This window comes from Filicampus tigris, chromosome 2, assembly GCF_054856515.1.
Source record: "Filicampus tigris isolate MCC_2025a chromosome 2, RoL_Ftig_1.0, whole genome shotgun sequence".
Taxonomy (NCBI): Eukaryota; Metazoa; Chordata; class Actinopteri; order Syngnathiformes; family Syngnathidae; genus Filicampus; species Filicampus tigris.
In genome coordinates this window covers 7812853-7825766 of record NC_141218.1, presented here as the reverse complement: position 1 = coordinate 7825766, position 12914 = coordinate 7812853, and the positions used below count along the sequence as shown (strand labels likewise).

The window sequence follows — 12914 nt, the reverse complement described above, 5'->3', positions numbered from 1 at the left end:
CTTTTTTAAATTTGTGTTTTTTCTTTGTCTCTGTAGATTATCAGTCATTCAGATCACGGTAATCCGCAAAGGTTAAATCGAGGCAACAGGACTTTTGCTTTTGTTTTGTTTGATTTTTTTTTTAAACATTCAAACATGAATCTTAGACAATTATGCTATTAGGGTAACAATTTGACATTTTGGAGGACTCTGTTGCAATGACGCTGGTGTCAAAAGGAAGCACCTTTTCATCAGTCATCACATCTTGACCTGATGACGTTTTAAAGAAAGGTTATGATATTTGACTGTGCCAAAAGGCATAATGGATCAAGATGTGTGCTCCCCTGGCCGGAAATACATCATAGAATTAGACAACAGGGATGGACGAAACAACTTTACCCATCATAAACTGTATATTATTTATAAAATAGATCTACATTTTTCTGTTTCTATATTTTTTTGAAAACGTTGGTGTATAGCAGGAAATTATTTTTACATGCACCACTAGAGGGAGCCCGCACTACACTGCTGAGCAAGCAGAACAGTTTAGCTTCGAGCCCTTACCCTCGGAATTGCGAGGCGGACGTGCTCACAAACTTGATCACCTTGCTGCCGCTAGTGCGTGACTAAGTACTGAACGTGGTTCGACAAAGTACGACAAAGGCAGTCAACACAATTTAGGTTAGCAAATATATTTAAATATAATATTTATCTTCACTTTAGCACAATGACAAAATGGCATTATTACATTTTGACTTGTAGTCATGACAACAAGCAGCAATTTCACGCTCGGCGGAATAAAACACTTTGTTGGAAAAACAATCCGGAATGACTTCCTCAAACGGCTTGAATGGCATCATGCAAACTCCAGAAGCGCGGGCACTCCTTCGCGCTACGACACACACGTCACAAATCACCAGTCGAGTCCAACGCGTGGACTAATTCTGTCACCGTTCGGGAAATAGAAGGTCTCGACACAGCACTGCCAGTTAGTCAAACATCAGGGCACACGCACGTACAAACAACAACATATTGGCTTCAAATAAATTAATCATATCAAATTAACACAGTGGTTTATATTTAAAATACATATTTACATATTCAAGAAAATGAAAAACAAACAGTCTTTAAGCACACGTGACTTCACTAAATATCTGCTTCTCTCTTTTGTTTTCTTTTCCTAACTTGATATGTACTTGCGATGGAAATCAATATCGGACATCATTTGTCATTGATATGTTGTTCTGCTATGTGCCTCATTGACGTTTGGCTCACAGTTACCATGGCGACCGAGCTGGAAGCTGCGAGGGGATACGCAGCCTCGAAAAGCAAACAGTTTGCGCAAACTTGGACCGAGGGAGTGAACGAACGAGCGGTAGTACACACATGACAAAAGAAGAAGTCGGCTGCTCACAAATGTCACGGTCACACACTCGCAATTTTCAAAAAGAAAGAACACAAGTAGTAAAAGACAGCTTCGTCATCCTGGCCTCACATGTGCAAGCATGCTGGAACCCAAAACCAGAGGCCAAAAGTCCACCGGAAATCTAAGAAACGCCATCGTCCACTCAACGTGGAGGTTCGGCCGGGAAAAGTGCAGTTTGAAGAGTTCCGAGTCGCGACGGGGGTCCCGCGTTTACCTTCCACTCGACACGCCATGCGGCAAACGAGCCGGGCAAAATTAGTGGCAGTACATGCGACTAGTGCAGTTGCAAGTGTGAGTGCGCCCTGGAAAGTCTCTTTACAATTGAATATGTTTATGATTACAAAAAGGCAACGGACAGACAAATCTGCGGGAATGATGACAAAACTATAACGTACAGTTGTGACGCACAATCGTGCTCGAATACTGAAAAGTTGTTACTGGACTGAAAAGGTTCATGTAAGACTGAGAAAAGCACAAGTTCAGTTGCAGAGGTACATTTGGAATATGTGTCCCTGAATTTGGGATTTTCGTCATGAAAAATATAGAAAATACTGAAAAATGTGGGAATCTTTGAGATGTGATGAAATACTTCTGAACATTTTCAAGTCGGACTAGTTTGAATTGGTGGAAAAATGTAGGAGGAAGCGAGCGTTGCAATACGTCAAATATCTCTTCATTTGGGAATTTCATTTTGAAAATGAGGACATTTTGACAATGTCATAAAGAGCTTCCAAGAAATCCTGAATGAGCTCAACAGTTTGAAGTTGGAATGGTTTGAATTGGTTAACAAATGTGAAGGGTGGTCAATATGTCAAATGCCTTCATTCATATGGGAACGTTGCCCTGGAAAATGTGGAATCATGAAAAATGTGGAAATTTGGAGGAATGTGATCAATTCCCAAGATGTCCTGAATGAGCAGAACATTTTGACACTTGTTTTTTGTTGTTGTTGTTGTTTGTTTGTTTGTGTGAAAAATGTGGAATTGTGAGAAAAGTGAAAATTACTCATTTGTGTGTCTGCTTAAGATATGCGGTGCAGTGCATAGAACCAATCTGGTTAACATATCTCCCCAATTTCTTCCTAACACATTTTTGGAATTGTAAAGAGACTTTGTGGACATTTCCAGCAGCCATAAGCGCTAACGACGACACGCTTAGCGGCCAAAACGACGACGACAAGAAGAGATGCAAGGAAGATAGCAAAAGGGAGCACGTTCCACAAGCAGAAGGTGATTTAAATGCCAGGGCTAAGGCGGGGGTTCGGAGGTGGGGGGAGGGGGGGGGGCACAGTGTGAGTTCAGGCTTTCAATTCTCTCGACAAGACAGACATACAAACTTAGTGCACTAAAGTTAGTTTGCGCCGCTCCTGATGGACATGAGCCAGCGGGGGGTGGGGGGGACAAAAAGAACAGATCCAAACACGGGGTAGAACCGTCAAACGTTAACAACAGAATCCATGACAGGAGAGTACAAATATGTTGTCAGTTTGGTTACGTGTGTGTGTGTGTGTGTGTGTGCGTGTGCGTGCGTGTGTGTGTAAGGGCCTCGTGTCAGCCGGCGTGTTGACTGGAGCAGTGACTGGTGGCCGACTTCACGCCTTTTTGGGGGGCGGAGCCAACTTGATGATCTCGTCTTCGGATGGCTGACGGATGATGTCTGTGAACATAAGAATGGGGTACAATTCATTTTATTATTTATGTTTTTTTTTTTCCCATATCCTCTTCACCCATTGAAATGAAGACAATTGCCAATAATCACTTCCAGCCCACCACGCAAAAACAATTTTGTTTTTTAATAAGGAAAAAACAGCAACAGTATCCTTCAATGGACGACAGTATCGGAATGTGAGGAATTAATGAGTCTGCTTCATGATTTAATGCTTTAGCTCAATTCATTGTGCTGCTCCTTCTGCTATGCCCACCTTGGCCACTGGGAAGCAGTGTAACACAGTCATAGAGACATGATGGAGACACCTAAAGAATAAACATCTTATTCTTCTACTACTCAGTAATATATATATATATATATATATATATATATATATATATATATATGTACATATATATATACATATACATACATATATATTTATTGATATATATATATATATATATATACATACATACATACATACATACACATATATATATATATATATATAAATAAATATATATATGTATGTATGTATATGTATATATATATATATATATATATATATTTTATTTTTTTTCCTGAAAATGAAGACAGAAAGTACGCATTTAGAAATGTGTGTGACCTTTGTACTTCTTGGCGGAGGGGATGCGCGTGAGCTTGGTGTCGATCTCGTCGTCCTCGTCGATTTTGAGCACGGTGGTGCGATACTCGATCACGCGGGTCAGGAGGTCGGGACGCCGCGAGATCTCAAAGATGTGCTCCATGTACGACAGGTTGTCTGAGGGGGAAACGGCGACACCCGATGAGTCCGTGTGCTGTGCGCGTGAGCGTGATGCGTGACGCGTGACGTGCGTGCTGGCGTCACCGTGGGCCAGCTTGTCGTTCTTCTCCAAGTAGCTGAACCACTCCTTGCAGGAGGTGATGGCGTTGCTGTGCTCCTCGGGGATGTCCTCCTTGCAAGCTGACTTGAGCTGCTCCAGGTCTTCGTTGGTGATGTTCTCCGACAGGTCGCTGAGCAGAGAGCTGTACTCGGCCATCTTCCGAGCCGCACGACGCAACCGACCACAATTGGGATCTGCAAGTGCGCAAGGTGATGACAGTTTACGAAAACTAACCAAATAACGACAACTGAAATGAAAAAAAAAAACATTTTCCTGAATGAAATAAATTGTAGTTGACTTTATTACACAATACTTAGTGACCTTTTTTCCCCACTCCATATATTAAAGGAGATTTCAACCCAAACACATTTTTTTCAAGAATATGTTTCCAGCAGGCCCACTAGTTGAAACACAGCATTCTGATTAATACTGAGTTTGTGCAATATATGAGTTAAGCAGCAAAATCCACCCTCAGGGGGCGGCCATTTTGTCGCTTCCGTCAACTGAAAATGACATCACAAATGCTCAGGGCTCAGGTGACGGCTCAGCTTCGGAAAACAGGTCAGCCGTGATCGGTCGTTACCTGAGCCCTAAGCAGTTGTGATGTCATTTTCAGTCGACAGAAATGACAAAATGGCCGCCCCCTGAGATGGCTAAAAATAAGTGGATTAACTCTTATTCCACAAATGCAATATTTATCAGAATGCCTTGTTTCAACTAGTGGGCGTACATAGAACATAATCTAAGTTTGGGTTGATTTCTTCTTTAAGAAAACTAAAAGTAATAAAAATAAACCAAAATGAAGCATTTTCGGGGGGACAAAACACCTAATACAAACTAACAAATGTGCTCTAAAAATGAATTAAAACTAACTGAATTTAAAAAAGAAAAGTCAAAACGAAATCAAAAGGAATGATAATGAAAAGAAACTATGATAAGCCTGCTAGTGGGGCAGGAAGTAAATTGATTCGCTGGCGTCTCACACTTTGGTTGCGCTGTGTGTAGCTGGGGCACCTGCATTTCTCCTTCAATTCAAAGTTGATCTCATTTATTTCCATCATCTCTGGTCTGTGTATGCATCCCCTCTCGAATTTAAACCCCGTGACCCCGCTTCGCTCTGCATCTCTGTTAGGCAGATTTTGACACACTCACACACACACACACACACACAGCCAGGCAGAGCAGAGCGTGACCTATATAGCACGCTTGCTGTTGCATTGCTCCGTTGGAGGTCGCCAAAGCCTTGGAGAGAGCGTCACTCTCCCTTCAATCAGAATTCAAGTCAGCACGTTGGACTAGTGGTTAGCAAATCTGCCTCACACTTCGGAGGTTCAAATTTGGAACTCCTCCTCCCGCACTGTCAAAATGTGGACTTTACCTTCAACGAAGACTTTAGATTGTCCGTGGGTGTGAATGGGAAAGCTTGTTTGTCCGGTGTGGATGGAAAACGTTGACAACCCCTCGGTTCAAGTAAAGTTCAGATGTTCTAGGAGGCTTTTTCTGACATGTTTTGTGCTAACGCTGACTCCAATGCTGCTTTTGTGCACTTTGGAGGAAAAAAAAAAAGAAAAAAAAAAGACAATGGACAGAGCAGCTTCATCGAGCTACCCCGCCCCCACCCCTGGCCCACTACACACACACTCCACACACGCACGCACGCACTAACATGACTTGACAAAATCAGAGATATACACCTGACATGATGTTAAACAATGAGCGCAAAAGTGCAAAAAGCAATGAAATGTCTTAAGTAACAAGTGTAGACCCCCACGCCCCCGCCCCCCGCCCCCCCCCGCTCTCACCCCCCATAGGCCCCCGGGGATGATCGTGACACGGCATCCACACAGAAGAAGAAGTGGCAGTGTGCGCCTCACATTCCCGTGCGCACAAACACGCCTTTGTGTACTCGGTGTGTGCGTGAGCTTGCGCGACCACATGCACTGGCAGTTAATCAAGCAAATTTAAGCACAAAATAAAGACTTTAAAATGTATTTGTTTTCTGGTTTTTTTTTCAACATTTTCAGTCATTTGACTGAACTACTTTCCTATTCACTGTCCACATCTTGCCATGATCAATAAAAGAGAGAAGATCTATCGCATGAGACGGACGCCAAACGTAAGTTGATGAAATGTCATTGCTGTAGTTACAATATGTATCACGTTACAATGGTTACCGTTACCTAGCAACAGCTGGGGCAGAGGTACCCCCCCCCTACACCCTTCCCCCAACCATCCCCTCCTTACCAAATAAAAGTGCACTCTTGGCTTTGGTGGTCGCCACGGCAACTGAATCAAAGGCTAAAGAATTCTTCTGTGGCCGTGTTCGGAGCCATTTACTCCCTTATCACTAACATCAGGATTTCTACTGTACTCGATACAGTAAAGTGGACCTAGATAGTTCAGAAACTGAAAATGCCACTGTAGTGTTTACTGAGTAGGGAATGAGTGAACGATTCCGAATGCAGCGACTGCCTTGAGATACAAGTGTACGCGACTTCAACAGTTTTTGGGGATACGAGCAGCGATTGGGCAGATTGGGCAGCAGTCTGTCAAACGAAACATCAAACTAAGAGAATTACATGTTTGTTTTAAACTACTACTGTGCGTAACCCTGCCTTAGGCAAGTCTGTTTAGCTTAATGCTAACACGGATGGAAAATGGCGTTTACGTGCTAACAGTTAGCATCAATAGTTGGTTTTAAAAACCTTTAAGCAGCGGATATTTAGACACAAATGACGGAACAACACATTTGGACGGATCTTATAACAATACTCACAGGCATATATTCTTTTTCCTCACAGGAGCTTTCTGGGTAGCAGTCGTCGCAGGCACACCAGAAGGAGCGGCGTACTGAATTAGACTGCAGCATTAAATCAGCACAAACTGCTTAATGCTTTAGATTCTATTTCATGAAGTTATTATTACTCTGTTTTTATAAATTACAATATTATGAAGTGCTATTTTTCCTTATTACAGATTAAAAACACTTTTTTTTTCTTTAGGAGGAAGGCCGGAACAGATTAATGGCATTTCCATTCATTTCAATGGGCGAAGATGATTTGAGACAAAAAAAAAAAGACTTGTTATCTCAAGGCACCACTGTAAATCAATTTGAATGCTTCGTCATTTTGTCAGAGTCCCTCTCAGTGTCTGTGGTGGCCGCCATGTCGCTGGGCGCGTGCGTGGAGCGCTCGCTAATCCGCGTGCAAGAATGTAGGCCAGCGGCCCACTTGCCATTGAGCAGAAAAGAAGATTTGCACACATCTGTGCATCCGTGCGCAACCGCGCTCCGCTTGGCCTTCTCATCGGTGCGAGAGAAACGCTCCATTTCGTGACTCCGTTCCAACATCATCAGCCGTCGCCATGGCAACAACACCCAAGCATGTGCCAATGGCCTTTTTTTGACTTTCTTCAAGCTTACCAAGCCGCCAAGGCTTACTACCTGTTATCATTATTGTTTACCAGAAAAATGAGTTAATGGAACATTTCATATGGCTGCTTTTGGCAGTTTGTCTTTTTATCTTGAGTAGTTAATGACAACAGTTGAAATGACAAGGACGTTTTCCCAAGAGGAATCGCGTCTTTTCACATGATATGTAAATACATTTTGATATGTAAATACATTTTTTCTGATACAAGTTAAAAGGAAATCAACCCAAACATATATTTTTTCAAGAATATGTTCCCAGCAGTCCCACAAGTTGAAACATGGCATTCTGATTAATATTGCATTTTGGAACATCAGTTAAGCAGCAAAATCCACCCGTTTTTAGCCATCTCAGGGGGCGGCCATTTTGTCACTTCTGTCGACTGAAAATGACATCACAACTACTCAGGGCTCAGGTAACGACCAATCACGGCTCAGCTTCAGAAAACAGGTCAGTCGCGATTGGCCGTTACCTGAGCCCTGAGCAGTTGGGATGTCATTTTCAGACGACAGAAGTGACAAAATGGCCGCCCCCAGAGATGGCTAAAAATGTGTGGATTAACTCTTATTCCACCAACGCAATATTTATCAGAATGCCTTGTTTCAACTAGTGGGCTGGCATGGAACATATTCTTGAAAAAAAAATGTTTGGGTTGACTTCCCCTGTAACCCGTAAACACGGCTGAGAAAAAGGTTCAAATCTTGTTTGGTATCAGGAGAAATAAAGCAAATTCCAGAAGGGAGAAAACGAAAATGTTTTGGGATTGTCATTTGCTTCTTCTAAATCAATATCACTTTGGATGAACATTTTCCAACCCGAAAAGCGTTTTTTTTTTCAGTTTTTTTTTACCACATATGTTTCTCTCATTTCAGCCAGCGCTACAGCACACAGTGTTAGCAGGGAGCATGTGAATGTGTGTGTGTGTGTGTGTGTGTGTGTGGGCGCAGACAGATTGTGGGCGCACACGGATGTGTCCTGCATGCAGATAGCAAAGTCATTTGTTAGTAGAAACTTGGTTGCAGCCAGAGGGCAAAGAAAGAGCGAAATAAAAGAACGCCAGGGCTGAATGGGCGACTTCCTCTCGGCACGATGCACTTCCTGGCGCAGCGTCTGGGAAGAGGAAGACAACGGCATGAAAAAGTGCAGCTAATCCACTCTTCCTCCTCTTTCCGCCCGCCCTCGGGCACAAAGAGGTTGTTTTCATAGACGAGCACACAGCTCGTGATGGAGGACTTTTCCAGACTCCAACCAAAATGCATTTTTGATCCCACGAGCTTCATTTGCTCCTTGACCAAGCTTGTGATTTCATTTACCGGTATTCATATTGAATCAATTTTCGCCTGCTCAATCTGCTCAAAACAAAATTTGGGGGCGTCAATTTCGCACGGATTTCGGCCTTCAGTGCTGACTGCAGTGCGAGATGAGGTCGCCGTGTCGACTAGCAGAGCAAAGGTGCGTTTATTTCCGACCGGGTGAACTCTCGGTGAGGGGGAGGGGCCAAAAGGGCCGAGCGCCAAGCCAGACAAAGGCGGCGCGCGGTCACGCAAGGACCGTCACACCTAATTGACTAATCCGTTCAAATTCCGCCTCCCCGCCGTTAATACGGCCAGCGAGCTAGCAGCCGTCAGCACCTGACGAGACACATGACGCCGCAATGCTACTATGATCGCATCCACTTTCTTCAAAGACACGCAACGATGGCACAGCACTACTTTTATCCGAATGAAACGCCGCCAGTCACTTCAACATGGTTGCTTGACACCAAAATGTCACATGATGGTGGCAAAAGCACTATTTCTATCCAAATGGAACTCCTCAACTCACTTCAACACACGGTCGATCATTGACACACAAAAATATCACAAGATGGCAACAACACACTAATTTTGTCTAAATGAAACTCAACTGACTTCAACATAGTTGCTTGATGCACAAAGATGACACAAGTCGGCTAAAACGGGAAGTCGAGTAAAAGAGGAGCCGTGTGACCTGTTCGCAGCATGTGAGCGTCTCAGGCTGATGACGTCATAATCGTGCAACGACAGCAGACGCACGTCAACGTTTGTGAGGTGGATGCTTCATTATCCTGCAAGCTTTGCAGCGGATAAAAATATCACAGTGCCTCTGGGAGGATGAGGAGGAAGAGGAAGAGGCGTCGAGAGCTGATTAAAGTCCATCGCACCCCCCACCCCCCACCTCCCCACCGACACTCCGGTGAGAGAGCACGCACCAGTGGCTTTCTTTATTTATCTATTTTTTGGAACGCAGACAGTAAAGGGTGAGAAACACGTCAGGAGTCGGCGTCAGGGTAAAAAATATCCTTCATTTCCTGCTCCATCATCATTCTCATCCTCATCCTCATCATGCTAGATTATGAATGGGCAAACTTTTGCGCTCAATGGCTTTGTTTGCAGCATGGCAGGAAAAGCCACAGAAGGAAGCATGCGTGCGTGCGTGTGCATGAAGATTGTGGCACACAAGGGACAATGTGAGGAAGTTTCTGTGTAGGCCGCTCACTCCGGATGACATCCAACAGGAAGATGGTCGGTAAGAGGGCCAAACACACAAGCCAAGCGTGTACGCACACCTGCGTGGTGTATTCAAGTGTCTGTGGACAATGTGGTAAAAAGTGGAGCGAAAAGCACGCAATGGTCACCAGGCACTCCCGAGGTTCCTGAAGGCATCGCCAGCAAACAGGAAGTCAAAGTTGGGCCCGTGTTCACCCTTTACGGATGATTTCATCGGGTACTTGAACGCACCACGGAGGGCCCCGGGTTTGCTTCGTCATGGTGGATGTCAACAAGTTTCACACATTTGATCGCCTTCTCTCCTTTGGTGGGATTCGGTTCCACTCGTCTCCACCGCAAACATCACAACAACACACCTCCACGTCCAAAAAACAGGATGTGGACAACAAAAGTCAAGCAAAGAAAAGCTGACTTGTGTTGCCGAAGAGTATGGATCGATCCCTGAAATGCTGACTCACACACACACACACACACACGCGCACACACACACACAACATGAATTGGACCTGTGGGACACTGGGGACAGGAAACCCACAAAACGGAAGCAGTTCCTAACGATGCATTTAATGACTTTCCGTGTTTGGACTTGCTGACTCATTCCGTGCTCACATTGGGGCGCGTCTACGTCCCTGAAACACATCAGCTGATCTTTCTGATTGGCACACACACACACACACACACACACACACACACAGGAAATCTGTAAGAGCAACGATGTGAAGGCAGTGAACGCAGCGTGGATGCCAAGCCACAATGCAACTGCGGGGAATCGAGGGCCCAGCCCTGCCGAGAATAGCGAAAGATGGCAGGCAAAGAACTACTTTTGTCTAAATTACACTCCTTAACACACTTCAACATAGTTCCTTGACACCACATATCACACATATCACAAGATAGTGGCAAAGCACTCTTTTTGTCGAGATGAAGATCCTCGACTCACTTAAACATAGTTCCTTGGCACACAAAGTTTTCATAATGGGTGTCAGAACACAATTTTTGTCAAAATGAAGAATGAAAATACTCAGCTTACTTTAATATAGTTCCTTGGCGCACAAAGATGCCACAAGATGGTGGTATTTTTTGACTCAAATGAAACTCAACTGCTTCAACATATTTCCTTGATGCACAATGACGCCAAGGGATGTGGCAATACACCATTTTGATCTAAATGAAACTCCTCAACTTACTTCAACTTAGTTGCATGATGCAAAAAGATGCCACAGCACGGTGTCAAAGTAATACTATCATTGCCTTACATCAAAGCAAAAAACAGCAAGTAGGTGATAACGCGAATATGCGGTATGCTGTGGTTTTATCGTGATGCGTTGAATGCTCTCTTGGGCGTGGGAGAACTGGACATTTGTGACTAACAAGAAAAAGAAGAAGAGGAAGGGGGGAGGAGGAGGAGGAGGTCGCGGAGACGTGCAGGCATGCCAGCTGCTTCTTGCTTCATATTTTGGACCAAACGTACACACACACACACACACTCTCTTACCTCGCGCGCGGCCAAGCGTCGCAGCGAGGAAGCTTGGACGTCGGGAGGAATTTGACGGCGGAGTGCAGCTCGAATCGGAGCCGGAAACGGGTCGGATCCTTTGGACAGAGAAAAAAAGGCCAAAGTCCAGTGGCTCGATGTCGCGGTGATGCGATGAGGAGCGAAACGGGGAGGACAGGAGGCAGGGGGTCCTCGGCGTGGGAACTAAGGCCGTGACGTGTACGCGCACGCACCGAGCGAGCCGAGGATGGTCGTGACTACTCTCCGCGAACAAGGAGCGCAAAACCGGCGAGCGAGCGTGGAAACACCTCTCTCTCGCTTTCGCTCTCTCTCTCTCTTTCTCTCTCTCTCTCGAAGATCGTCTCTAAGCAACAGAGGCTCACTATAGTGAAACGGACGTTTCATTTGTCCCTCACAACAGGCTTCCAAAACTCATTTGAGGCAGCTCAAACCCGGAGACGTGTTAGCTGGCAGGTCACAAGGACAACCTCTTCACTATTGTTCCAACACTTTTGTTAACTTGGGGAAAAAAACGATAAAAACAGAGTGAGATGTCTTTCTGTCTCCTTTTCTTCCGATTCCATGGTTTTTAGTCACACTCACACGCACGCACACATGCACGCACGCACGCGGACACACATCCACACATTTTTCAAAGCTGATGTCACCAGAGCCTTCCGGCCTGCAAATCCCTTCTGTTCCTCTGTTTTCCCTCCATCACAAGGCCATCCAAATCCAAAACGTGTAACCCGAGCTGCTTGTGCAGTTGACTGCGATAGGACTTTCCTTCAAGAAACTAATGTGCAATTTCTACTCCTTACTTTTGTCCAAATCCCATTCCCAGAATCTTTTTTTAAGAACGTACTGCTCTGTGCTGCTTAAGTGTCGATTGTAAGAGCTATTATCACTTGTGCTCTTGTGTCAAATCAAAGCTATTTGTGTGTTTGTTTTCCAAGACACCTTGTGAACTTTAACAACTCCTTCAAAGTGTTCAACGTCAAGATTGGTGAATTAGTCTTGGTTGCCGGGTCCGCCACCCGAGGCCAGGAGAGCCCGATCAGAGTCCCAAGGCTTCTTTTGGTTCACAGGTGAGCAAAGAGGAAGCACTCGTATCCGAGGAGCGAAGGGCAAAAGGAAGTGAGGAGGAGAAGCAGGAAGTGAGACAAAACTGGAAGACAAGATTGACATGAAGTCAACAAAAAGTGCAGAGTCATGACAGGAGGATCTGGGACTTCTTGCAATTGTGAAATTCACCAAGAGGAAGCGGAACCTTGGATTGTTTCCATGACAACAGTGCTGCTAAACCCACCTATCCATCGTCTAGTCTCAGGCCTCCATGGCGAAAGCGTGATTGCCATGGATGCCTGGCGACATTGTCAAAACATTTGCCAGGGCAGTCATGGAGTGAATGAGAAACCTCCCAACTTGACCTGTCGCTCATGTGTAACACGAAACAAATTCATTCCCTGATAGATGTCTGCTGCTCTATAACACCTCAATTTGGATCATTCAAGGATTTACACC

At 44.7% G+C, this 12914-nt stretch overlaps 1 protein-coding gene across 2 annotated transcripts; it reads right to left on the bottom strand.

The window, feature by feature from the left end:
• Positions 1–655: 655 nt before the first annotated feature.
• On the bottom strand, positions 656–11715 carry pea15 (proliferation and apoptosis adaptor protein 15). 2 transcript variants are annotated; one of them, XM_086023834.1, is made up of 4 exons: positions 11391–11715; positions 3924–4133; positions 3681–3836; positions 656–3061 (listed from the first exon to the last, which is right to left on the bottom strand). In XM_086023834.1, exons 2-4 carry the CDS (start codon positions 4093–4095, stop codon positions 2997–2999), a joined length of 393 nt encoding a protein of 130 aa, XP_085879960.1. In that variant the 5' UTR covers positions 4096–4133; positions 11391–11715; the 3' UTR covers positions 656–2996. The 2 variants fall into 2 exon arrangements, with proteins under 2 accessions (XP_085879960.1, XP_085879958.1); XM_086023832.1 differs by lacking the exon at positions 11391–11715 and adding an exon at positions 4923–5683.
• Positions 11716–12914: the final 1199 nt, after the last annotated feature.

Coding starts and splice junctions, on each gene's coding strand:
- pea15 (XM_086023832.1), bottom strand. CDS start 4,959: ATGCAGGTGCCCCAGCTACACACAGCGCAACCAAAGT. Junction 3,837..3,923: donor GAACGACAAGCTGGCCCACG/GTGACGCCAGCA, acceptor TTTCCCCCTCAG/ACAACCTGTCGTACATGGAG. Junction 3,062..3,680: donor CTCCGCCAAGAAGTACAAAG/GTCACACACATT, acceptor TTATGTTCACAG/ACATCATCCGTCAGCCATCC.